The 27,098-nt window shown below is 40.6% G+C and overlaps 3 protein-coding genes across 3 annotated transcripts; 1 reads left to right on the top strand and 2 right to left on the bottom strand.

Annotated features, from left to right (window-relative positions):
* The first annotated feature begins 122 nt into the window (after nt 1-122).
* On the top strand, nt 123-3,726 carry LOC126388009 (claudin-4-like). Its single transcript, XM_050040887.1, has one exon. The coding sequence runs from the start codon at nt 616-618 to the stop codon at nt 1,582-1,584; it is 969 nt and encodes a 322-aa protein (XP_049896844.1). The 5' UTR covers nt 123-615; the 3' UTR covers nt 1,585-3,726.
* Nucleotides 3,727-6,957: 3,231 nt separating this feature from the next.
* Nucleotides 6,958-9,222, bottom strand: LOC126387862 (complement C1q-like protein 2). The gene is made up of 5 exons (XM_050040592.1): nt 9,142-9,222; nt 8,781-8,864; nt 7,809-7,892; nt 7,554-7,682; nt 6,958-7,460 (listed from the first exon to the last, which is right to left on the bottom strand). The coding sequence occupies exons 1-5, from the start codon at nt 9,191-9,193 to the stop codon at nt 7,180-7,182; spliced, it is 630 nt and encodes a 209-aa protein (XP_049896549.1). The 5' UTR covers nt 9,194-9,222; the 3' UTR covers nt 6,958-7,179.
* Nucleotides 9,223-13,037: 3,815 nt separating this feature from the next.
* nf2b (NF2, moesin-ezrin-radixin like (MERLIN) tumor suppressor b) lies at nt 13,038-26,943 on the bottom strand. Its single transcript, XM_050040433.1, has 17 exons — nt 26,573-26,943; nt 26,193-26,308; nt 23,809-23,934; nt 23,163-23,285; nt 22,919-23,002; nt 22,196-22,264; nt 21,987-22,069; nt 21,055-21,130; nt 20,821-20,958; nt 19,086-19,160; nt 18,870-18,983; nt 18,625-18,747; nt 18,198-18,415; nt 17,873-17,975; nt 17,253-17,389; nt 17,000-17,168; nt 13,038-15,145 (listed from the first exon to the last, which is right to left on the bottom strand). Exons 2-17 carry the CDS (start codon nt 26,280-26,282, stop codon nt 15,098-15,100), a joined length of 1,776 nt encoding a protein of 591 aa, XP_049896390.1. The 5' UTR covers nt 26,283-26,308; nt 26,573-26,943; the 3' UTR covers nt 13,038-15,097.
* Nucleotides 26,944-27,098: the final 155 nt, after the last annotated feature.

The following is a 27,098-nucleotide window of genomic DNA, read 5'->3' on the forward strand; positions in this document are numbered from 1 at the left end:
ATGATGTCACGGTTTCACAGCTACCTCTCTCTCTCTCTTGCTCTGGTTTTCTGTCAACCTCCTCCCCTTTTGTTTCCCTATAGAGTAGGTGTGGTGCATGTGCACCTGGCCAGTAGCGCACAGGCAGCCGCTCAGGTGACAGAAAAGAAAGAGAACTCTCAGGTAGAGAAATAAAGAGAGAGAGGGGACAGAGGGAGACAGAGGGGGAGGAGAGGACAGCAGTTAGGGATACAAAGGAGGAGGGGCAGAGACAAAGGAAAAGTAGGCTGTAAACAAATGAACTGAGGCTGAACAGGGACACACCTGGAGTCAAGTAAAAGCTGCTGAAGGCCGGACGGGCAACTGAAATAGCCAGAGAGGTCTCTGCGTTCCTGGGACAGATACTTAAACAACATTGCAACTGTGGCAAGAGAAAATGGAGGCATGTGACAACGGCAACATCACACGTTGAGAAAGACAAACAAAAGCTCACGGAGAAATACAAGAGAGGAGAGAGTCACCAGGAGTGAAAGTAAGAAAAGCTCCACAGAGAAACTTAAAAACATCAGAACACTTTTCACCAGTCTGTGAGGATTTCTCAAGCAGCCTCAGAGATCTCTTTACCACCTCTGCATCATGGCCTCTATGGGGATACAGATGCTTGCCAGTGCCCTGTGCCTCGCGGGGTGGGCAGGGGTCATCATCAGCTGTATACTGCCCATGTGGCGGGTCACGGCCTTCGTGGGAAGCACCATCGTCACCTCCCAGACCATCTGGGAGGGGATCTGGATGACCTGTGTGGTCCAGAGCACAGGGCAGCTCCAGTGTAAACCTTATGAGTCTCTCCTTGCTCTCAGCGCAGACTTGCAGGCTGCCAGGGCACTCATCGTCCTCGCCATTACTACGGGTAGCATAGGCCTCATTTTGGCCTTTGTTGGAGGGAAGTGCACTCGCTTCTTGGATGAAGAAGGAGGTGGGGTTAAGGGCAAGGTGGCTGTAGCAGCAGGGGCAGTTTTGATTGTCACAGGGCTGCTGTGTTTGATTCCCACCTCGTGGGCAGCTGGGGCCGTGGTGAGGAAGTTCTACAGTGCCTCTATAGATGCTCAGCGCAGGGAGATTGGAGCCTGCCTCTACATCGGCTGGGGAGCATCCATCCTGCTTATTCTGGGAGGGGGTCTGTTCATCAGCTCAGCATGCCCCCTCAAAGCCCACGACGCAGACAAGAGCCCCTCTGTCCGCTACCTGGTGGTCCGCTCCTCCAACGGGTCCCAGCAGACTGGTTCTCAGCGCAGCAGAGCAACAGCTCAGCCTGTTGGAGCGGTGTTTCCCAGGTCTCAGAGCTACAATGGGGCATCGACAAAGCCCCCGCTGTACACAAGGCCTCCCTGGGAGGATGGGTCCGAGCAGAACTCGAGGCTTGAGTCAGAGACATCATGGGCACCATCAACGAAGTCTCAATTGAAAAGGCCGGAGTCGACAAAGTCTGAATACAGTGAGGCACCGTCTACAAAGTCTCAGCTCAAACGAGCAGAGATGGAAGAGACTTTATCAGTCAAGAGTGACAATGAGGACGTGTCCACAAATCCAGCAAGAACATACCTATAAAATGGACACACACACACACATATACACACACAAATGCAGAGCACATATATACTTACTTATGTTTACACACACAATAGAAGTCTTTCATACTAAGAGTTATTTAGAAATAGTAGTTCAATTATTTTGTGACTGTTTACATGCAAACTAGTTCATGGTTTTTAACTACAGTTATCCTCATACTTTACCATGTTGCTTTGATAGAAGGACAGAAGGGAAAAGGTTTGGTCTACATTCGTTAATATGAAGGAGAATAACAGCTTAAGTTGAGTTTAAGACCAAATACAGTGACAAAATCAATCCTGGTGCAAATGAAGTATGCTATCTTTGTCATCGTTTTAAGAAATGGACTTCTACATCACTGACATTTGTTTTGGCATGTTATGTTCGACCTGTTAATGTGGAGCATTACACTGGTATCAACTGTTTTTCATTCTCACTGTTTAAATGCACTGAATGAGGATGATTCCGTCCGCAGTACAAATTTTACCTCAAACTTATTGGCTTGTTTGTTTCTGCTGGATGTACAGCAACCTGAATGCAACAAATTTGAGCCTATTTTCCATCATTACATTAACTTGATACTAAGGAATTTTATATTCAAGCATGTGTGCTCGTTTGATGAGCTCTACAGATTTTTGTCACAACTGTGAAATGAGATTTTATGTTTATTTTGATGTACAGATTTTATTGGTGAATATCTGCGTACCTACTTCTTAATAAATGACTGTAATAATCGAGCCAGTCTTTTTCACTGATCTAAATGTTTTAAACATGTTAACATGTCACACATGACCTGAAAAGAACCTTTGCTCTATAGTTTACAGCATCCCCCTGGACTTTCAGTCCTCTCTCTGGCTATTAAAATCTACAGGACAAACTGGTTTGACAGAGAGTGTGTTGACAGCGCAGGTGTGCAGGGTTAGAGGAGGGAGGCACAGTGTGTTTGTGGAGGATTCAGACTCTGTCTTTTAATCAGGTTTATGAAACATCTGTTGTTGGGGATTTGTAAATTCTAATGTGCAGCAGCATTCATATCTAGTCATAATCTCACCCTGACAGTTGTCTTAAACACATAAGTTTTACTTAAAAGACTACTTTGTGTTTTGGAGAGATTGACATAAACTCCTAAAATTGTATCTACATACATGAGCAGGTTATTTAAAAATAAAACTACATGGAAGAAAGCTAAAATGTTTAAAATAAAGTTCTGTAGTTCTGATCCACTAGTAGGCCACTTATCAGGACTGATGTTCATGCTTGTCTCATAGCACTGTAAAAACACTGCCATCTCGTGGTTAGTGGTGCACACAAAAACATTAGACCCTGTCAGATCAAAAATATACTGCACCAAATTGTTGAATAATTCAATAAATCTCCATCTATCTGTCCCCAACATACTAAGAGAGATTTGTAGTGATCCAGTGGGAAAAATCTGATTATATTTAACATCAAAGGCATTTCTGTTTGCCAAAAAGACAGCTACAGCATCTTATGTTATTTGCATGTATTATCACACAACACCAGCACAATTTGCTTTTGAACTTTGCTGACAGGACACAAGAGTACATGTGTACATTTGTCTTGCAGGTCTGCTATTTCTATAAGTAGTGTTGAGTTATTTGATTTGTGTATCTTAATATTGCTTTTTGCAAGTCTGGTGTCCAAAGACTTTTTATTTATTGTTGATCATTTATGCAGGGGGTGTCTCTTTTCTGGTTAATTAAAACTAGCTGATAATTAGTTGTATGTACAGGCTGTGAAGTGCTATCTATAGAGATTGAATGTACTGTTGGTTTGGAGAGTCGTGTTGCTGATGTTATTCCACTAGCACACGTAACCGAGTGATGCCACTCAACAGTAGGCCTAATTTTACTTAAGTACAATATTCTAGTACTTTTTTTCACCTCTGCAAAGAACAGAGAAACTCAGATTAATACACACAGAGGAACTGTGACTTCACTCTCTGCTTAGAACACCATTGATCCACTGTATCTGTACATAGTTGTTCCTTGTTTTGTATTTTGATGTATTGATGATCAAATATTTATTTTTTTAACATGATTTTTTGATGTATTAGTGCACATCTTTGACTAGAAAGATGTCTGTAAGATCACTGATTGCCTATAAAAATGATTAAACATAAACACAAACGCTGCCATCCTGTGGTTAACCTGAATATCATTGCAAGATTCCATACTTTAACCAGAAAATAATTCTGTTAATTCAAAGGGAAAGTACAGCATACATCAAATGCATTTTTTGTGTGACACATTTTCAAGTATTAAATAATGTTGTTAGCATGCCATATAACACATCACATGTTATTTGCCGACAGACTAAACAGGCAATACGATCTATTGTAAATTATTAGTGCTTGTTTCTTTCTCTTAAGTTTCAGTCAGTAAGAGGCTGACAGCAGAGTATTAGAGTATTTTGTATCTTGCATGTTTTGTTGTCTGTATTTGCTGGTCTGTAATGTCACATCCCTGTGGTGCATCGGGATACACATAGCCTGACGAATGGTCGTTCCCTGCTGCTGAAACTCCTCCTCCATCTGCTTCAGCTCATGAAGTATAATCCAAGTCTAATTTATTCAGTTGCATGCTTAGTACTTCCCAAACACATGTATTCTCACTAGAAAAATTATTGTATTGTATTGGAGTCTGGCTTTGAAGAAAGCATAGATATTTTTTTACTCACAGATCAGTTTTAAATAGTCAGAGCAATCAAAAAAATCAGAATGCAATTTTCCATGGATGCATGCAAAAAAAACAAAGTTTCTTCATGAATTAAAGGTAACATGGCATGTGTAATTGATATACAAATGGTCGTTCAGTGGGTGAAACAGTCCTTTAAAGCTGCATTTGATGGCTCCATCTAAATCAAACATACAGTCACTTTATTCATTGTTATATATAATGTAGTAAAAAATGTACTGTAAATTTTTGACATAATTACTCTACTGTTTTTGACAGGTAGCCAAAATGTTTAAGCTTAATGCTTAAGGTCTTGGTACAACCCTTTCCTTTGGGCCTCCTCCAGCTTTGCTTCCATCAACGCCCACAAAATGTCAGGAACCACACTGTAAAAAACACACAGTTGATTCCATGTCACTGAGATCAGATTTAAAAAAAAAACACAAGGGAAAGTGTGAGAGGTTTAGGAGATTTAGGAGATTACAACCAGCTGACACTTGTCTTGGTAAGAATTTCTTCAGATTTAATGAAAATGTATTCATTTGAACTGTAGCAAAATGTGCTTTCTGTGACTTCAGCGGGAGAACACAGGTGTAATGGGGAGAACTATGGTATGGTAATCTAAAAGTTCATGGAATTTTCTAATATAGCTTTAATGTATGAAGACCTACACTCAGTGATGACAACCAGAACTTCAATGAGTCTTGGGTTTATTTGAATGTTGTTTTGATGTGATGACACAAGAAGGAGGTCAGATTCAGAATCACTTTATTTGATACATACAGTAAATGTACAGATGTTTGTCATAGACAGAATAGCTTGATGGGAGAACCAGGTGGATTTCATCTCCTGCCATCAGCTCCAAGACAACAGAGTTAGTGAAATACTCAAGACCTCCTTCTTCCTTCCACTCAGCAGTGTACATGATCCGCTGGTTGTTCTTGGACACATATACACCCACAAGACCTGTGTGGTCACCACACACAGTGAACTGGAGATAGTAGACTCCTTTGACTGGTGCTGTGAAGAAACCTGCAGAGTAAGAGTAGAGAATGAAAAACAGTAACAACTGATTTCTGTGGATCTATTAGAGCACACATGATCATGTGACCTGCAGTATATTACCTGTAGCTGGATTGTAAGCATTGCCAATGTTGGTGAAGACTTTGCTGTATTTCAGTGTGATGTCTGTGTTGTATGGTCCAACATGTCCTGCATCAGTCAGAGTTGTGTAAAAGGCCACCTTTGGTCTCTCTGTTAACACAAAAAAAGTAAATTATGTAATTAGTGTGTGTGTGTGTGTGTGTGTGTGTGTGTGTGTGTGTGTGTGTGTGTGTGTGTGTGTGTGTGTGTGTGTGTGTTATGATAAGAAGATTCATCACCTGCATTTTCTCTCTCCAGCTGGTCAATCCTGGACTTGCTGAGGAGAAGTTCACTCTCACTGCTGCTCAGTCTGGTCTGTAAGTCTGGAGTTAATGCAGTGACAGTGAATTACAGAGCAGAGCAGACTGTTAACATGCACAACAAGTTATATACAGTATCTTGACCCTCATGCTATCTGTTGACCCAACACTGAAAAATGCACTGTAATTAAATCAATTGCCGATTTTGTTATAGGAATTAGCAACACTCAAATACATTATTGTCTGATGTTGTGTTTTGTAGAGGATCATTTTGTAATTATCTTATAAAAGGAGCCTAACAACAACAACAACAACAACAACAACAACAACGTTTTTGCCCCCACCAACAGCTTAATCTAACCATAATTCACATCAAAGTTCCTACGCTGGACTCTCCATTTTAATCCGTTACTGTCATAAATGCCCTTACTCTAATGGAGTAAAATGAGTTGAGTGTAATTTTTTCAGAATAAAACACAGCTTCAAAATGACAACTTTCATCATCCATTATAACCTGTAACAAAGACCACAACCGCAACTTGCTCCTTCCCCTGTGTGTTTTCCCGCTGGTCTGATTGTCTGCCCCGCCCCTGAAATTGCTTCCACCTGTGCCCTTACCCTGTGTGTATTATTGTCTGTGTCTCCCTTTGTCCTGTGCCAGTTCGTCTTGTCCTTCGTGTCAGAGAACCAGCGTCATATCCATACCATTTCATTTTGCCATTGCCATTGTCAGGTCTTGTTATTTTGATACTTTGTTCATGTTTGTTTTTTCATAGTGATAGTTCAGCCTCAGTAGAGTGATTTTCTGTTTGTTTCTTAGTCTAGCATTTATTTCCTAGACCTTTTTTTGTTCTTAGATTTAGTGTAGGTTTTTCCTCTTTTGAGAGTGATTTTCATTTTGTGTTTAATAAACTTTGATTTTGTACTTTGCCTCTCGAGTTGTGCATTTGGGTTCAGGTCCTTTGTTCGGTCGTGACATTATGCTTTTTGTCCTATACTTCAGATACATTTTTATAGATTAAAATTCACTCTGACATCAAATTATTTTCTTATATTAAAAACATGAAACACTAAGTCCTGAAGAAGCTTTTTATAGGCACTATAGATCAACACCTGAAATTCATTTGGTTGTGGTTTATTAAACATAAACTCTCCTAAGTGTTGAACACACTACAATTAACTTCCACTACTTTTATTTTGATGAGTCTTGATATGATATGAGGTCATCTTATTTGAATGTTGTTTTGATGTGATGACACAAGAGAGAAGTCACATTCAGATTCACATTATTTAATGCATGCTGTAAATCCCAGTGTAGCCTATAGCCATGGGTAGAATACATAACCACATTGATACATTACATGAAGTAAATGTACAGACATTTGTCTTGGAGGCAGCAGTGTAGAGATATATCAGCGTCTTCTAAAGAATCACAGTGTATTCAATAACAACAGAGTTTGCGACAAGTCAATCACACATCAGCCTGAACAACATCTTTACAGTGTGAAGAGAAGAGAGCCACTGAAGGTGCTGTGGTTATTTGTATTGCCAAAGACAGAATAGCTTGATGGGAGAACCAGGTGAATTTCATCTCCTGCCATCAGCTCCAAGACAACAGACTTAGTGAAATACTCAACACCTCCTTCTTCCTTCCGCTCATCATTATACATGATCCGCTGGTTGTTCTTGTACACATACACACCCATATAACCTTGAAGGTTACCACATACAGTGAACTGGAGATTGTAGACCCCTTTGACTGGTGCTGTGAAGAAACCTGCAGAGTAAGAGTAGAGAATGAAAAACAGTAACAACCTATTTATGTAGATCTATTAGAGCACACATGATCATGTGACCTGCAGTATATTACCTGTAGCTGGATTGTAAGCATTGCCAATGTTGGTGAAGACTTTGCTGTATTTCAGTGTGATGTCTGTGTTGTATGGTCCAAGAGTTCCTGCATCAGTCAGAGCTGTGTAAAAGGCCACCTTTGGTCTCTCTGTTAACACAAAAAAATTGATCATGTCATTAATTATGTCATTCCAATTGTGTGTGTGTGTGTGTGTGTGTGTGTGTGTGTGTGTGTGTGTGTGTGTGTGTGTGTCATGATAAGAAGATTCATCACCTGTATTTTCTCTCTCCAGCTGGTCAATCCTGGACTTGCTGAGTAGAAGTTCACTCTCACTGCTGCTCAGTCTGGTCTGTAAGTCTGGAGTTAATGCAGTGACAGTGAATTACAGAGCAGAGCAGACTGTTAACATGCACAACAAGTTATATACAGTATCCTGACCCTCATGCTATCTGTTGAACCAACACTGAAAAATGCACTGTAATTTAATCAACTGCAGATTTTGTTTGAGGAATTAGCAACACTCAAATAGATTATCTCATGTTGTGTTTTGTAGAGGATCGTCGTTTGATTATTTTATTCATAAAAGGACACCACCAACAGCTTAATCTTTCTTTTTTTGTTTTTTTTTGGGGGGGTATTTTTAGCCTTTATTGTGATAGGACAGACAAGTGTGAAAGGGGGAGAGAGAGAGGGAGTGACATGCAGCAAAGGGCCACAGGCTGGAGTCAAAACCGGGCTGCTGCGGCAACAGCCCTGTACATGGGGCGCCTGCTCTACCACTAAGCCACCGACGCCCCACCAACAGCTTAATCTAACCATAATTCACATCAAAGTTCCTACGCTGGACTCTCCATTTTTATCCCTTACTGTCATAAATGCCCTTACTCTAATGGAGTAAAATGAGTTCAGTGTAATTTTTCCAGAATAAAACACAGCTTCAAAATGACAACTTGTATCATTCATTATATAACCTGTAACAAAGACCATCACCTCCCTCGTTCTATCAGTGCTGATATATCTCCTTCATACTTCTGATGTGTGTACAAGTGTACCAGGGACATAACTGTTAGTACTGATAAAAGTCACAACACAACAACATCTTAAACTGCAATATAAGAAAATGAATCTGTTGTAAACACTGACACATTAACACATTTAAAAAAAAAAAAAATTATAAAGCAGAAAAAGAAAAAACAAAAACAAAACAACAAACTTATTAAACCATCATGTTTGTCAGTGAAATACCTGCATTCTCTTTTTCTAGGTCACTTGTTTTGCTCTCGGCGGCAGTCAGTCTAGTTTCCAAAGATATCAGGTCTGTGGCTTGGACTGAAAACAGAAGTATGACTTTTTGTGTTCTGCCATATTTTTAATTAAATGTTGCAAAATAACCCTGTCCATATCATAATGATGCTGCTCAGTCTGGTCTGTAAGTCTGGAGTTAATGTAATGACAGTGAATTACAGAGCAGAGCAGACTGTTAACATGCATAATCTGTTGAACTAATATTCAAACAGCTACTGTAAATATCCATGACAAGATCACACATCAAATTCTGCAAGGACAACATTATTAACGCTCAACAGGAAAAATAACGAGTCTTTACCAGAGTTCTCTCTCTGCAGCAGCTGCACAAACACCTTAAGCTCCACCACCATGTCTCTCAGTTCCCTCACCTCCGCCCAGATGTCNCAGCAGCAACAACAGCAAACCAAGAACAACCCTCATTGTCCACTTACACGTCTTCACAAAGGTACAGTGGTAGAGTCGGCCTGTCTTATGTAGTCTCCAAACTTCAGCTGGCTGAACCAATGGGAAAAACAACAAGTGTTTGTGTTTGATAGTTTGAGTCAAGGCCTCAGATGATTCAATATGATCTCTGTGCTGCTGAGAAAATACAAGCTGCTACAGGCTGCTGCAACACTTTGACTATGATCGCCTCTCATGCAGTCACAGCTGTGCATACACCCTGTTTATTAATACACACACAGACAAACAGTCACAGAAACACACTTATCCTAATGTTGAGGCCTTTTAGTGTGACTGAGGGTTATCTGATTCAGTTCAGAGAAGGCTCTGTCTCACTAGTCATCTCATTCTCTCTGATATATTATAAACTAATATAAAAACTATCCTCTGTTTGAACCTGGTGATGATAGTCTTTTACATCTTATATCATGATGTTTTATCTTGTAAATTATTTGTTAAATCTCTGAAGCCCAGAGAAAGTTAATATCTGCTCTCTGGAGCCCTCTGGTGGTAAAACAAATTACTGTAACTCATTGGAAAGTGTAAGACCTTCAGATTGCTCAACTGTGGTCAGGGGTCAAAGGTCAGGGGGTCTGATAATCATACACTCTCACTAGATACAAGGTAGAAACCCTCTTGTAGCATTTGAATGATTCACATGGTGAAGGTTTGTTTAGATTGTTGATTATACAGTATTTATTATCATACAGTTTGTTTTGAGTGGCTGACCTCTGTATAGCAGCTGTTGGATCCCTGTTTGCCTTCAGAACTGCCTTGATTCTTGGTGGCAAAGATTTAACAAGGTGCTGGAAACATTCCTCAGAGATTTAGATTTAGAGATACTGACATGATAGCATCACACAGTTGCCGCAGATTTGTCGGCTGCACATCCATGATGCGAATCTCTCGTTCCATCACATCCCAAAGGTGCTCTACTGGATTGAGATCTGGTGACTGTGGAGGTCACTGGAGTACAGTGAACTCATTGTCATGTTCAAGAAACCAGTTTGAGATGATTTGAGCTTTGTGACATGGTACGTTATCCTGCTGGAAGTAGCCATCAGAAGATGGGTACACTGTGGTCATAAAGGGATGGACACGCTCAGCAACAATACTCAGGTAGGCTGTGGTGTTTAAACCATGCTCAGTTGGTACTAAGAGGCCCAAAGTGCCACCTGTGAAAAAAATTATTTGCATTCTGAGAATAAAGTCAGAATCCTGAACATCTTTCCTGTCCCCATCTTTGCACTCTTTTTCTCCTTTTTCATCTTTGCCTTCTCTTTGCCCATTTTTAAAGTGAGCTCCTGAAAAGGCAGAGACAGCATATAATTCAGTATTTTCTCTGAAAGGCTGAATCTGAAATATATGTTATAATCCAACAAGTTATTATTCATTTGAGAATGATCAGCTGATGTGGTGTAACCATCTCCTTTGCTCTCAGCTTGGCCAATGCCATCATTCCCTTTCTGACACTGGTGATCAGATCATCGTTGTACTGGATGACCTGGCTCACCTTCTTCTCACAGCCCCGCTGCAGAGTCTCCAGCTCGGCGGCTGTCTCCCTCTGTCTAACAATCCACCACATTTCCCACTCTTCATTTAACTGTGTCGCTGCTTTGTCAAAGGAAGGTTTCATCTCATTGAACTGGTCCTGCTCTGCTTTCCAGGATTTCTTGACCTTCTCCGTCTCCATCTTCTGGAAGTGCAGACGGTCCCTTAAAGAGCAGATTTCCTCCTTCTTTTCTCTAAATAATCTGTTAATCTCCTCGCACGGAGTATGGAACTGTTTTTGACCGGCTCTTGTGGGCTCTAAAGCCTTCAGAGTGGAAAGTAAAGAGTCCCTTTCATCCAGCAGCACCTTTTTTTATTGCTCCCAGCTGAGCTCCCTGCTGGCTGTCCTCTCCCTCAGAGCCGCATTTTCTGCAGCCAGCTCCTTGTTTTCCTTTCTGGGGTCCAAAAGGGCTTGTCGCAGGACTCTGCTGACAGCACGCTGGTGATGCAGCACCCTTCGTGCTAGGCTGTTCCGATCTGAACAATATTGCTGGCCAGAGTCTTCACACTGCACCTGCCCAAGTGACTGAAAGACACAAATATGGAGCTCTTATTCTGTGTTCTGCTGTCAGTGGCTGTTGCTCTGTTTTCTGTTTCTCCGTTGAAGGCCAGGTTGGAACTCAATGGAGTTTGTCATTTTCATTTTATTTCACACAAATCCAAACAATTTAAGTGACCACACACTTTTACAATGTTTTAATATGAATATTTCTGAATGCATAGACACTTTGCAGTTTACATTAGTGTTAGTTCAAAATGAGCGTGTCTTTGCAATATTAGTGTTTCTCTGCAGGTCACATGTACAGTATCTCCCCATTTGAAAAAGTTGCTTCAGGTTAGTTCCTGAGCGGTCAGCTGTTGGCTCTTGATAGGCTGTCTTCCTTTTGATTTCACTTTATCTATGAAAAACAGAAAAACTAATCTGTCTGACGCAAACTGTGTTGAAAATAAAAAGAGGATTTGGTAGAAACTGCTGTATGTTGTGATAATTGGCTGCATTTGACTGCCACTAAATACTATAAATAGCAATGTAATGTCTTTAAAGTTAAAATTAATTTGCTGGATTTGCAAAGATCTGTGACGTACTGATAACACTTAAGTGCAGACTTGCTACCTCTATTGAATTTTAGGGTCCAGTCCTTCATAACAGCTTTTCAAAACATCTAACATTTGGTGGCAACTCACCTGATGACTGCACTTCAGTGGCTATGTTTTCATGCACACTAATATTCCACTATTATTCTGAATATAACAATGTTCTGAATTTGATGCAGGTCATGTGACCTTGGATATTCCCATTTAGGCCTTTGTGTGAATGTAGCATTTTCTGATTGAGACGCGAGATGTGCTGGTATTATTTGGGTTTTAATGGCATTCTTTGGACACGTATACAGCCCATTTGGAATTCAACTTAAGTTTTGTACCAGTTTGCAACACATGGCATCTTGCCTGTTTACAGTCAGCTCTGTGCGTTTTCATGGATGCATCGTACACAAACCAACACATAAGTTTGGGGGGTAGAGATGCATGCCTAAAAGAAAGCCCACATTTTTGGTCAGAACAACAACACACCTACTTTGAAACGTTATGAAAGACTTGGATATCAACAGGTTTTTGGATATGCTCAGAGATCTCAACACTGACCTGTTAAAGAAGGTGGTTTAATTAATAAAAGAGGGAAGCTATGTTTGCATGATCAAACAAGTTGGCCACCAGTGGAAACTTCCTATTCTGATGCAAAGAAGCAAATGCCACAAGTTGCTCCAGCTGTTTCACTTCTCTATATTTTAACATGATGAAGGACATGAAACAGCAGATTAAACAGATTTTGCATCACTGCATGTAACCTGGAATATTACCTAAATATTATTTTTCATTGGCCATGTAAACAGCTTGATAGGAATATTGTGTTCTTCTGAATAAGTGCAAAATCCAGAACATTTTGTGCATGTAAACACAGTCAATGACATGATCACTGGAAATGGCCAAACCTGATTATGACATTGTGTACAAACGACCAATATTGCTGGACAAGATTTGATTTTTCTGCAAATACCATAGCCAACATCACCCAATCAGACATTAAGATTGTCTGTACATGTGTGTATTTTGGTGCACATTATGAATTTCTAAGCATGTTCTAATATTAAAATAAATTGTTTTTTAATATAAAAAATGTAGAGGATTGTGTGGTCTTTGCTCTGTAGTTAAGACGACTGGTTTTATTGACATGAGGAAGCAAAAAATAAATCATCTGTGAGACAGCTCATTTACATCTGCACAAACAGTGTTGTAATGAACTGATATAACTTGATAAATCAAATAAATCATTGACACAACTTCGATGTGAAATTTTTGTCACTTCAATGTAAACCCAAGGCATCCCCTAATGTACAATCATGTTTTGAGTGAAAATCACTGTTTACACTGGACTCGAATTTGGCAGGAAAATCCCATTTCTGAAAAACAAAACGAACATGAAATTCCCACACAATGACAGAGCTCAAGAAAACAGACGTGGTGATGTTATTTAAGGATTTATAGCACAAATAAATAAAGTTAAAGATGCAAATCGAAGCACTTAAGCAATGTGTTGATGAAAAAAAAAAAAAAAAAAACACTTCCACTGGGCCATTTGACACAATATCATTTAGAAAAGACTAAGGTGAGCATTTCTCATTTATAACCCAATCATGAGGGCAATAATTGTTTGTCACAGGCCGGTCCAAATAAACAAACATGCAGAATCTCCGGCTGTATATTTGGCATCCAGCCTCTCCCTTTTTAACAATGTAATGAGGACCGTAGTCGATTAAAGGTTTACTCAGATTACCCACCTTTTTATCTGTGAAATGCAGCACACACACTGCTGTCAAAAACTCTGTGAAATACTACTGGACTAAGTTAATTGAAAATAGCCTGTTCAAAAAGGTAAACATTAAAAGATACTGTTTATCTCAGGGGAAGAACAAAAGAGTCTACCTGCAGTGATTGTCTCCAACACTAACCCTGAGAAGTACATGAGCAGAGAAAACACAAAAAAGGAAGCAGGAAAGCCATCAGTCTGCTACTCTGTAAATAGGTCAGGGTATGACCCCAAACTACTGCTAAGACACATGAGCACAATGATACCAAATAAAACCTTAGCAACTCAGATCGCAATAGTAAAAAATAAAGTTCAAGGCACATCAACAGTCTAGCGTACAAAATATAAAAATTTGAAATGGCAGAGCTCAAGCTTGTAACTGTATTCTACATTTCTATTAACTACCACCATGAGGCACTAGGGACGATGAAGGCACCAGACTGCTGTTATCAGTGAAGGCAGTTCATGAACCAAGTAACAGAAACAGCAAACAAACACAAGCAAAAGACCAAAACAAAGATTAAACACTGCATTTTTTTATGGAGTGTCACATCTAGACACTGTCCCTGCACACGTCTGCTTGTCAAATTTGGACTTTTCTGTAAGTTGCAATTACTACTTTTATAAATTAGTTTTATGCACAAGATCACAATGTTAATCCTCATATTACATATCACTGATCAAGAGTTGTCTTAGTGGAATTTTAGCGTTCAAAGCTACGATAGTTTGGTCAAAGTATAATCAGAAATTTGAGCATTTGGGTTTCTTTGACGTTCTGTTTTCAAAAGTTTGAGAGGCACTTTGCTGGTTTGAAAGAAAATGACCATGTCTACAAAATCTATACTGATATGTTTAACTTTTCAGAAATTCCCCAGCCTGAATAAGATAATTTACCTAATTACATGCAAAGCAGGAACCTTGCCTTAAGCCAGTTTTTGATAAATTTTAACCCTGATCCCTGTCCCAAAAAGTTGTCAAGGCACTCATTTATAACTTGTGATTAAGTTATGACCTTAAATCAGACCACCTTACAGCTAAGTATCCCTTAAAACCACACACACACAAAAAAACATCAGCAACTCCATCATACATCCATTTTCAGCACCATGTCCTGCATCTGTGTTAGATACACACACAATGTGTTCATTATATATAAAAAGAAATGTGGAAGGCGCTGTAGTGTAGCAGGTGGTACAATCTAGCGTAACAACCTGTGCAGGGAGCCCAAAGTGGCTGTTTGTTGTCGAGGATTGATTTAAAGTCTTTCCAAAGCACACAGTCGTGGTGTATGTGAGTGTCTGTTTGTTAGTTTCAGCCAGGTAAAAAAAATTAACCCAACATTTGGAGAAAGCACTGAGTCACAACAGCCGGTGCCCTCCTTCCTCATCTCGCAGGATCACACTTCTTCAAAGAAGGCCATCTGAGACATGTACGCAGAGTTTCGCTGCAAAACAAGAGGAGTATGAGCAGTCTGAGAGAGCAACAAGAAGTACAGTTTCCTAAACGTCACTACTGATACAACAAATACTATTGTGTTTCATATAAATCACATCTGGAATATTTTGTCATCCCACAACAGAATATTTAAGACAGGAACCCATTAAACTGTTGGCTGGTTTGACTCAAAAGATATCTGTTAATGTATAGAGTAGGAATGTCAGGAGAACTGAGACTTAGCTACCAAGTCAAAATTCTTAAAATGTGCTGGTTCGTTTTTCTCCACTACCGTAGATACCGGGGCTGCAATTCCTCCAGATCTGACGGGGCATCATATACGCCTACAAGTGTTGTGTCTGCAGTTACAAGCAATAAGAAGAAGAGGAAAGCCTACCAGCACGGAAGAACAACAACAGAGAAAAGGCGGCAAGTACAGCTGCAGCGACAGCTCTGCCTCAACTTCTGGAAAAGAAAGGCTCTGTTTCCTGAGGCCTGTGTATTTATTTAGATTTTTTTGCAAGGTGAGCACTGCATATTTGCACTATGCTACAAAAAACAGCAACATGACGAGGCACTGAGCGTCATAATGCGCTGAGCACTGCGTGTTTGTGTTTTTTTTTGTTTTGTTTTTTGTTCAATTTTGGGCAAAACACTGCACTCGTCACTGTCACTTCTTATCCAGCCATCCAGTCACAGGGGAGGATGGGCGGATGGCATTTTAGCAATGCCAGCATGCTTTTCTGACAGTTGTGCACTGCAAGACAATGATGCCAAACTCAAGCGTCTATGCTGCTGAAAACACGCAACATGGGCGAGAGGATAAAATGGTCCAAAGCATGACTTCATTTGTGAGATTACAACAGTGCTGTTTGCCATGTCTGTAAAATTATAATATCAATAAGTGTGGAAAACCAGCAATGTGCTGAAACATCTCTCCACACAACATGGGCTTAAATTCCAAGAATGTCATGTATTTGACACTCGCTGCACGTCTCGCACTGCTTCCCAGGGTAAATATCCTGTTATAATAACATTAATGCCACTCAGGCAGGCTTAACAGGTTTTTCTTTAACTAAGAAAACTGTTCAACAGTGGAGCTTTTGCCCACCTGAGTCGTATGCATGCCTATTTTCTACTCTGTGTCAACACTGTGTTCAGGCTCAGAGATTATAAAACTGTTGCACTGACCCTGAAACCTGTATGGGCCGCCCACACAGACAACTGATCAGGAATCATTAAGGGCATCGATAAAGAGTTGAACAAATAAGCAAAATCGATGACTGCATTGGTATCATTAAAATCAATGGTGAAGAAATAGGTTACAAATACTGCAGGCTATATATTAATATGCTTCCTCGCCCTCGAAATCTAACAAAACCACATCAACTGGCGGTAATGTTTTAATTAAGGAGTGTACGTTTAAGTTCATGGAATTTGTTTGTTTTTTACCGTGGTATCAAGTTGGGTATCGAGATTCTGGAATTCTACTGGTATTAGTAATGACTTCTAGATTTCTGGTATTTCTGGTATATTTAACATCTTTGTACTGTCAAAAAAAAACAAAAAAACATCACTATCATGGGTTTTGACACAGTGTTTTCCTTATTTCCATTTAGAAGAAATATTTCTGGCACTACAATTCCTATTATGCTTTGGGTGATGCAAATAAAAAGTCAGAAAGTGAAGTAAACTGGCTGTAGTTTACATGTAAGCCTGTTATTATGAAACGATAGTATTAGCTGGATTCACAGGTTTATACGCACTACTAAGACATTCTAAAAGGCAATCAATCATCACTAAAACTAATAATATTAGTAATATCAACACTAAGAAGAAGATCATATGAAGTGCTCATGCGTACGTTGCTGTGAGGTATGTAGACAGGCTCCTGGATGTATCCCCTTGCCTCATTGCGGAGGCTGTAGAGGCCAGCCTGTTGCTGCTGCTCCTCCAGCTTCAGAGACTCGATTTCTGTCTTCAGTTCCTTCAGCTGGTCCTGCAGGTGTTTACTCTTCTCCATGTACTCCAGCCTGCATTGACCCGTGACAAGAGATCATACACGAGCACATCTCAGCTGTCTTTCTAAAGTGTTGCCGCAGGGGATTTAAACTCACCTCTCTCTCTCGATCTCCATGGACAGCCTCTTCATGTCAGAGTCCTTGAAGTCGAGGCGCGTCGACGCCGATTCATAGGCAAAGTCGGCTGCTTCAGGAGGAGCGGGGGGAGCAGGAGTAGAGTAGGCTGCTATGAGCTGGAAGACAGGAAAACGGGTGTCAACTCAGTGGTTACACCATGGCGAAAACTGACAGTGATCTCATTATACTTTTTTGTTTTATGGTACTGTTACTACATTTTGACAGCTCTTATTTTGAACGACAACAAAAAATGAAAGCAAGCTTCTTATCCAACTAAATCAAACCTATAATAAAGCACTTCAAAACTCGGTTAGTGGTGCACACTGCATTCATGCTTATATTTCCTCATTTTACCTTCAATGTTGCAGTGTAATGTTACCTTCAAAGCACAGCAGGTAATTAATGTATGCCAACACAAATATCATCATGTTCTACATACCCTGGTGAAATTTCAGGAAGGTATGAAAAAATTGATACCTCCCAAGTCTATTTTAAACACTAAGAAGTTGCATTCACTCACAAAAATAAATAACAAAGGCATCACAAAGAGCAGACCAGCATCATCATCATCATCATTATCATCATCATCATCACCGTACAGGGTATGTTGTTTTGGTGATCTCCAGCAGCTTCTGTTTGGCTCTCCGCTCAGCGTCTTTTGCCTCAGTCAGGTCCTGTTTCAGATGATCTGCCTCCTTCAACCTGGAACCAGAGTTTTGGTTACTTCAAGACTGGTGGGAAACAGTAAGAGTGTTATTAATTTACAGGTAACGCTTGGGAGTATTATAAGCAGAATACTGTGTGTGTTTTTCACTTATTCCGGGTCCAGGGGTAGAAAGAACGTACTGTTGGCTATCAATGGCTTTTTAATTGAAAAATATAATAAATGTTATGCATACAGAAAAGCTGTAATTGAATCCAGACCTCCTTTCTGACTGCTCCACCAGTTTGACAGCCAGCTGCTCTGCCTCCCTCATCTTCTGCTCCATCAGTCTTTTCTCCTCCTTGGTCTTCATGGCGGTGACCTCTAACCTCTGCCTGTCCTGCTCCGCTTCTGCAGCCTTGTGGGCCAACAGCTTGGCCTCCTCCTCAGCAATTTGGGCCTTCTCTGCCAGCAGGTCCGCTGTCTCCTCAGATCGCAGCTGGAGAAATATTTCAAAAACATTTTCACGAAGAAAATTTAAGATAAATCATGCAAGAGTTTAGGGCTTAGCATGATAGAGGAATCTGTCTGTATAACATATATTAACAACAACACAGCTGTGCTCCATTGACTCTAATGCAATCATCACAAAGGGGCAGGGATAAACGAAAGGTCAATTATCTCATGCCAACTACATAAAGCTCTTACCAGAGCCTCGTTGGCCAGTCGTGCCTCGTCCTGCAGCTGGAAAAGTCTACGTTCCATCTCCTCTTTTGCCCGTTCTGCTTCCTCTCTCATCTGTTTTTCCCGTGCCAGGATTTGACGCTCCATCTAGATCGAGGCCGAGAAATCCGATTAAATATAAGACAATAAACCATGATGATGTACGCATGGTGTACATCACGCTTAATCTATTATTCTAATTGCTGAGATGGAGCTAAGAGGGCGCTGACCTTCTTGCGGGCCTTCTCCTCTTTTGCTTGAGCCTTCATCTGTTGCACTTCAATGGAGTCCACCTTCCTCCGCCTCATGAATAGATCATGGTTACCGATGCACAACTGCAGGATCTAAAGACAAAGCCGATACAAACCAGCACCATCTTACTTAACATAACTCCCATCTAAATTTTCAATAGTTAAACATTTACACAGTTAAAGAGGTAAACCAACCAGTTTGTTGACACGCAGCTGAGACGAGTAGAACTTGAAAACATCTTTCTTCTTATCCAGGGGTTTGATTGTGAACTGCAACATAAGGAAGTTATTAAATTCAGTTTTTCTACAAAACTGACACAACTTTTTTTTTGAGTTAACTGGTTAGAGTGAAAATCCTATACTGAATTGTTGCAGGTTTACTGAACAGCTGCATTGTAGAGCCGCAATGAATAATCAATTAGTCGATCGACAGAAAAATTAATTGTCAACTATTCTGCTCATTTGATAATCATTCTAGTCATTTTTTAAAGGAAATAAGTAAAACTTTTTTTTTGATTCATGCTTAATAAAATGTGGGAATTTGGTGCTTTTCTTTGTCATACATGATAATAAACTGAATAGATGTAGATTTGTGGACTGTTGTTCGGATAGATGATACTATTTGAAGGCTCTGGGAAAATTAAACAGGCAGCCTTAATGCATAGACAGTTGTTTTGTCTTTGGCAGTGTATTTGTAGCAACAAAAGATTCAGCCTATTTTCCTCATGTTAGTCTCGCCACCAGACAATCAGAGATCTCCACCTTCTGATAGTCTGGGGACAGTCCTTTCTAAAGTGTGTTTAACACACCGGCGAAAACGGCCGGCAACAAAGCAACGCCTCTTGCATTTTTGAAAAGGACACGCCTTCTCGGAAATGTGCGCTCCCCCTTTTCTCGTCCGCAAGGAAACAAACACACAGAGAGCTTGAAAATGGATGCCGAGAGGTTAAACTCCGTTTTATCAAACGTGTGCTCATACGTGAAGAAAATATTTTTTCCAGCGGATGTCTTAGTTACAACATGATTGAGCTAACTGGAGTAGTTTCATGTCGTATCCGACAACGGGAGGCTTTTAACAGATGACGTCCTAATGTTAGCTTTGCTGCTGCTGTTAGCTGTCCCTGTCAGCTGCAGCCACTGATGCTTTCTAGACATCATGATTTCCGAAAACTGAATAAATACCACACATAGCAACACAAAACTGCTTTGCTAGCTCAACCATGTTGTAACTAAGATATCCGCTGGAAAAAATATTTTTTTCACGGACCGTTTAATGATTTATTACCTATTACAGACACTGCTAACGGCTAAGAAATAGTAATGTTCAATCATTGTGTTTATGTATATAAAGCTCTGCTGGTTTTCTACCCGGAAGTATTTCTAAACAACGAGGCGATTCCCTCTATAGTCCGGCCGGATGGATGAGTCATGGCTTTGTAAAAGATTATGTTTGTTTCTTTTAGTTGGGGAGAATGTGTCGCCGCAAACGCGACAAACATCCACTAACTTTGACGGCGTTTTCTGCGAGCGCGGCTGAGCCATTTTGTACCGCTACACGTGTTTCTAGTGGGACTATGTTTACAAGCACAAGAGTTCAACGAGCCACCGAAGGACCGCCCTGCGCATTTACTATTGGTTCTGCAACGTAGGGAGTTTTTTTAAACTCTGAAATTGTATCCGCCCATCTAAACACAAAATCAGGGAGAAAGACATCAGTCTTTAGTTAAGCAAAGCGTCTAAAGACTGACTTGTGAGTCTACCCTCATGTGATCATTATGGATGTTGAATTTCCATCCAGTTAAACAATCAAAAGAACAAGATATGGCACCTGCTTTTACGATTCTTCCAAAGTGACAGGAATGTGACATAAAAAAAGCACAAAGTCTCGATCTAGGGAAGATCACAAAAGACAGTAAACTGCTTGCATTACCTCCTTTTCGCTGTAAGAGATGTTGCGGATGCCACTCCAAGGAAAGGATTTGTTAGGGTTGAGTTTGCTGTTAGGGCTGTAGATGTGAAGACCCTGAGCATCCACTCCCAGTAAGAGGTCTGTGTCCCTCTTATTTTGCTGTTGATGAGATGTGTAACACAGAAATGTAAACCAGCATGACAGTAATGTTGCGTTTTTAAAATACATTAACAAGGCACAGTAATTTGCACTCACAGTTATGGCAAAGTAGCTGACACCGTACATCTCAAGGTCCTGAGCGATTTTTAGGTATTCCATCTCAGCCTCATCCCTGTATGGACGGTGTAAAAATAAGGAAGAGAAGGCATATACGTTTATCACACTTTATCTACAAAATCTAAGACTACACCTTAAAGTAGGGGTGTCATGATTTTTCAGATCCACAATCTGATTTGACTCTATGACTTGACTGATTTGACGCTATGACATTATTTAGACCATTGAGTCTTAATTCGTAAAGATTAACAAATCATTGGTTTTACGCCCTGTCAACTGTCATTTACATTTCCAAATTCTTCTTTAAAAAGTTAGGCCACATGGTATCAAGTGTAATATAACTGTCATATTTCTTTGAAATGTACAACACCAGGGCCAAATGGTAAAATTGAAATAAATATCACAATAACCTATTGCCCCAGGGAGCAAAAAGTATAGCCACTAGATGGCAGAAAGGTTCTTTATAAAGACAGCTTCAGTTTCCTCACCTCCAAAAAGCCACCTTGCTTTACTTTTCCATCACAAGCACAGCCTACAAACTGTAGTTTTCCTTTCAACCACAGATTTGTAGTTAACAGAACTTAAGGGGACGGCAAAACATTGCCAAACTGCTGACTTCTGGGAGGCTTTGTGGCTTTCCAGTTTCCCTATCATCTCTGACTCTGGCTATGGCCATGATGTCAAGAAAAGTACAGCTGCAGGCTACAGTTAAGTGTTTTTTTTTTCTTCTTTGGACACATGCAAAAAAGCAGGGTAAAGGTGGGGGTGAGGCTGCTTTTGATAAATAATCTAAATTGAAAGCTCATTCCGACAAATTCTCAATTTAGCATTGGAATCACGACACCCCTACTGCAAAGTGATCATTTCTCTTTTTACACTGGATTCCACGAGCACTCCTTTGTCGGTCCTACCTGGCGATGCCTCTGTGTTCTGCATACCAAGCTGTGATCTTCTCCTCCCACATGTCAGCTGTCATTTGGTACTGCATCAAAACCTGGAATACCGATACAGGATCACAGGAAAGACATTATATACTCTATGCCTACACGCAAGCACACAAACACTGGCTAAATGCTGTAACAATAAAGAGACAAATGTACACATAGTACTGTATACTTACTCTTTTTGGCAAAAGCTCGTCTTGTGCCAGGAAGCCCGGCTTGTGAAAGTTTGGGTCATAGTCCCCATACTGTGATTGAGATTGAGGGGGAGGCAGTGGAAAACAAGAAAAGCAAAAGAAAGAAATGTGGACATTATTGTTGCACAAAAGCGAAACGTAAGGTCTGGTGTGTAGAATGGCAAAAATGGTAAATAATATTCATAACTACATTTTCATTAGTTATAAATCACCTGAAAATAAGAATAGTTTGTTTCAATCACCTTAGAAAGAGCTGTTTCTTTCTACATACGGAGCGTGTCCTCCTTCACGGAGTCATCCATATTGTTTTACAGTAACCCAGAACCAACAAATCACACACTGGCTCTAGACAAGGCCATTCACATTTTTGCCTCGGCCACCGAAGTTCTCCTACAGGCTTGGTGCACAGGAGACGTTTCAGCTGGTTGCAATCTGGAACCTCACTGCTAGATGCCACTAAATCCTACACATTAGTCCTTTGAAGCATATACTGTGTATGAGCCTAACTGGAAATAAAACAGATTTGTTTGCACCATCACATAGATCTCCTCTGTCAATATGTTGCCCTGCATCTTCTTGTGAGGAAAAACATCAGTACCCAAGAGGAAGAAATGTTTTTTCATGCTTTATACCATCTGTGCTGTTGTGTCCATACACAGAGAGTGTCTTTGCATAAAGCTGATCAAAACATTTTGGCTTTCTTACCTTGGCCTGGACAGCGTACGATGCCAACAGGACAGATGCTTCAGGGGAACAGAATATCTCTTCATCTAATATCTGTTTTTTCACCTGTACAAGAATTTCAATACATGTAAGAACATGTATTTAACCAAGTGAACATTTTTCATTTAGTTTTCTAAAGCATGAGATCAGAAATTTACTAAAAATGTTTTTACAAAAACAATCGAGCCAAAGGTGATTTCACGAGAAAGGTTATACGTTAGATTACCTGTAAGAAGAAGAGGTGCTGAGTTATCTCTTGAACCAGCTCTTCTTCTACTTTCTCTGGGAAGAATTTCGCCAGGAAATGAAATGTTATGGGAGAGTCCTTTGGAACCTCTTGGTCCAAGACCTTTGAAGAAATGTGCACAATAATATGTTTATCAGGCCAGACCCTCACTAAATCATGTCATGATCAGTGTCTGAGTAATTATTACTAGCAACACACTAAACAGTTAGGTAGTTAATTGCTTAACTGGTCGATTTTTAATTCCTCAGCAATTTAAATAAGCTGAGTGATGTGATGATTTCCTGCTTTAAATCACTGTGAACGGGCATCTTTTGGTTTGTCAGATCACAAGCAATTCAAAGATGTCACCTTGTACTCTGGGAAAATTGTGATGGGTATTTTTTTGCTATATTCTGACTGAACATCAATTGTTTGATGGTAAAAAATGCCTCATAATGGAAATTATCATTAGTTGCAGCCCTATGATCCAGAATAGCCTCATCTTTCAATTTTGGGCACTTCATACAAATCAGCTGCATTGTGCAAAACATTTTAACCACAAAGCATCTGAAATATTGTTCAAGTTGTGTTGTTTTTATATCCTCATTAGCCAGTTTGACCTTCACAAGTTCACTAATTCACTCACCCGTTTCTCTGGTTTCAGCCAGGCGTAGGTGTCCTTTACTGTGTACCTGAGTCCAAAAAACCAAGTCTCCCTCAAACCAACAGTGCGACACACCAGGTCAAACAGGTCTTTACCTTTCCACTTCACCTGAAATAAAAAGTGAGTGATAAAGAGACCAGTAAGTTAAGATGCTGTAAGCAAATGCGCTGTTCTGAAGTTGTTGTGTTGTACCCATTTCAGTGACTGCTGGAATCAACCCAAATATAAACTAATAACTCACGCTCTTTTTGAATAGAAATCTTTCTGATAAAGTCTTGATGTGATGGTTTTGTGAAGATTTCTTCAGTATTTAATAGCAAGGGTGGAGATAACCTTCACTAACAATAAGTAATAAAACATTAATACACTTTACCAGGAGAAAAAAAAGAAGCACAGGCACTATTTCACATGACAAATGCCACATATTTAATGAGTGGCTATCATTTAGACTAGTGGTTTGCAACTGGTGGGTCATGAGTCCATTCTGAACGGACCGCAAGTGACTCACAAATGTGTCAAATTTGTAAAAAAAGACACTTTATTTTAAAGTACAATGAATGTTCAAGACAGAGCTTTTATTTTGAAATGCCACATGCTGCTGTAGAGTGAGTGAATGACAGACAGCTACTCACTAGAGACAGCAAACTCAAGTCCCTTTTCTGTTGGTCCACTTTGGTTTATTTGAAAAGGACTATATGTGAAAACACCCTTAAACTATGCGGACCTTGAACTAATGACTATGGAGAAATCTGGGCCCGGTCTATCTAGCTAAACTGAGATGCACCAGGATCCAGACTGCAGACTGCAACAATAAATGGATCATATGTTAAAAACCAGTCTGGTATCAGTCTGGTTCTGGAAGTCCCACAGCACGCCACACTACAAAAAGCTGTTCAGAAATGGCCTGTGGAGCATGACAAAAAGCTCAAGGTGTCGACCTGGCTTCTAAATTTCCCAGGTCCCAATCTGCTCAAGGATTCTTGTGATGTGGCGGTACAACAGAAGTACCCCTAATCCAAGGTGGGGCCTCCTTGGATCAGACTTGGCTCTGAACAGGAGTCTCTGGGAGTGTCCTGTGGTGTCTGGCACCAGTGCGTTGGCGGCAGATCCATTTAGTCCAGTAGGTTGCGAGGTGGGTTAATGGCGCGTGCCACAGATGCTCATTCAGATTGGGATCTGGGGAATGTGGAGGCCAGGTTGACACTTTGAGATCTTTGTCACATTCCTTGGGCCGTTCCTGCGGGATGTTTGCAGTGTGGCAGGGTGCATTATCCAGTGGGGAGTACTGTTGCCATGAGGGGGGGTACTTGGTCTGCAACGGCGTTTGAGTTGGTGGAACATGTCAGGTTGATGACTGCCAGAACCAAAGGTTTCCCAGCAGAACAATGCACTGGAACAAAATAATCAAAGTTATTCACTTCACCTGTCAGTGGTTTTAATGTTTTGGCTGATCGGCATATACATACATGTATATGTGTGTGTGCGTGTGTGCGCGCTCAGCTCTTGTCTCAGGAGCTAGAACCTTTTGTTATGTGCAGCAGCCTGGTCTCCCTCCTCCCTCTGCCTGCCTCGCACCTGAGTGCAATTAGCACTCAGGTAGAGAGAGGAGGAGGGCATAAAAGGGACAGGGAGTGTAGAGACAAGAGAGGCATGGCACAGCACATGGCTCACAAACAGCAGATCAGGTAGGGAGGAATCTTTTTCCTCTCCCCAAACAGGTTCTTTTCCCCCATGCTCTTTTAGGTGCTGGGGTTTTGTTGCGTTAGTTTGGGCTGGAGTTTGCCAGTAGTCACGTTATTCGTCTCTTTTGTTTTCTTTAGGTGTAATTCATGTTTTAGGTAGTTTAGGGGGAGACGCTGGGAACGACGGCCCACTGTGTGGTTGGCCCAGCGTCTTCCCTCCTTTTGTTCCTTTTGGACGGGGTCTCCAGTCCCTTATGTTTTCCTTTTAGTTTGTTTGTGTCTTTGTTTAATGTTTTGGGGTATACAATAAAGCTGGTGGGTAAACTGTTACCTTTGGTGTGGCGTCCTCTTTTATATGCTGCAGCCTCCTGCCCCTATTGAGCTGGGTTTTGTTACTGTTTGTATGGAGGCTGTAACACCTTACAACTGAGACATGAGGCATCTGAAAAGTCTGCACATCATCACTTACGCAAAAAAAAAAAAACATTTAAAATGCAAGGATGTTTAACTTTATTCCTTAGTGAGCTTGTCCCTGAATCTGAGAGGGCTAACTGTATGCGAAACAAAAAGACTTAAACATACAATACATGCTTACACACTGACCTAGACACTGAAATAACACACCCATCCATCCATAAATGGATACAGCATCCTTTCAGCCCCATTGCCTAAATAAATCCGTACCTCACAGCTGAACTCCATTTCAGCATCCATAGTGATGACTTTGACTTTAAAAGTCTTTGGCTGTTTCTTCTTTAACCCTAGGATAGACATGTTGGGGGTGTTGCTGCCAAAGAAACCTGAGGAAAAGGACACAGCTGAAGAATTATAAGCGTAAACCTGATTTCACGACATAACATGAACTTTTCCAAGCGATAAGACAGATAACTGAACGTTTAGATGCAAGATACATGACAGATTCAAGGTGGTTGACCTCAATTGTTACTGCTAATTAGCCACCAGGCGGTAAGAATTTAATGTTTTAAGCAGTTTTACAGAAAAACAAAAGTTACTTCTTGGTAGAAAACAAAACAGGCAGCTGAAATACAGTAGAGGCCCGTTACCTGCGAGTAAAGTTACAGACTTCTGCCGTCCGACGAGGCTCAGAGGAGGCTGGGCTGTTTTGTTGGGGAGTGCTAAGCTAAGCTAGCTAGCTAGCTAGATATTACTAGACAGCGTTAGCTTCCCAGCTATGCCACGAAAACGGACCAAAACAAGTTATAGAAAGAGCGGAACTTTTGAGAGAACTCCATAATGAAATGAATCGCACGGATTTACTTTGAAGCTATTTAAACTGTCATGGATATCACTTGGAAACACCTCTGCTGACGTTGTCGGGGGCTACGTGCTTTAGCTGGTTAGCTTGCTTTAAAAAATCAAGAGGACTTTCCAGAAGATTTTTGTTTTGACTCCTGGTCACTCTACAGGTGGGAACACGAATAGCAGCCTGGGATAACGCCACTGCGCATGTGCAGGAATCTGGAAGAATGAATGGTGCCTTCAGGAATTGTCGGAAATATAGGTTTTAGATGCGTTTAATGGTCTAATAGAAATTATACATCTAACTCTTATCTTCTAAACACTTACTCT

This window comes from Epinephelus moara, chromosome 3 (assembly GCF_006386435.1).
Source record: "Epinephelus moara isolate mb chromosome 3, YSFRI_EMoa_1.0, whole genome shotgun sequence".
Lineage (NCBI taxonomy): Eukaryota > Metazoa > Chordata > Actinopteri > Perciformes > Serranidae > Epinephelus > Epinephelus moara.

Coding starts and splice junctions, on each gene's coding strand:
- LOC126388009 (XM_050040887.1), top strand. CDS start 616: ATGGCCTCTATGGGGATACAGATGCTTGCCAGTGCCCTGTGCCTCGCG.
- LOC126387862 (XM_050040592.1), bottom strand. CDS start 9,193: ATGGTGGTGGAGCTTAAGGTGTTTGTGCAGCTGCTGCAGAGAGAGAAC. Junction 8,865..9,141: donor GCTGCAGAGAGAGAACTCTG/GTAAAGACTCGT, acceptor TTCTGTTTTCAG/TCCAAGCCACAGACCTGATA. Junction 7,461..7,553: donor TGCTTACAATCCAGCTACAG/GTAATATACTGC, acceptor CTTACTCTGCAG/GTTTCTTCACAGCACCAGTC.
- nf2b (XM_050040433.1), bottom strand. CDS start 26,282: ATGTCTATCCTAGGGTTAAAGAAGAAACAGCCAAAGACTTTTAAAGTC. Junction 19,161..20,820: donor TCTCTTACAGCGAAAAGGAG/GTAATGCAAGCA, acceptor CTTATGTTGCAG/TTCACAATCAAACCCCTGGA. Junction 17,169..17,252: donor ATGGAGATCGAGAGAGAGAG/GTGAGTTTAAAT, acceptor GGGTCAATGCAG/GCTGGAGTACATGGAGAAGA.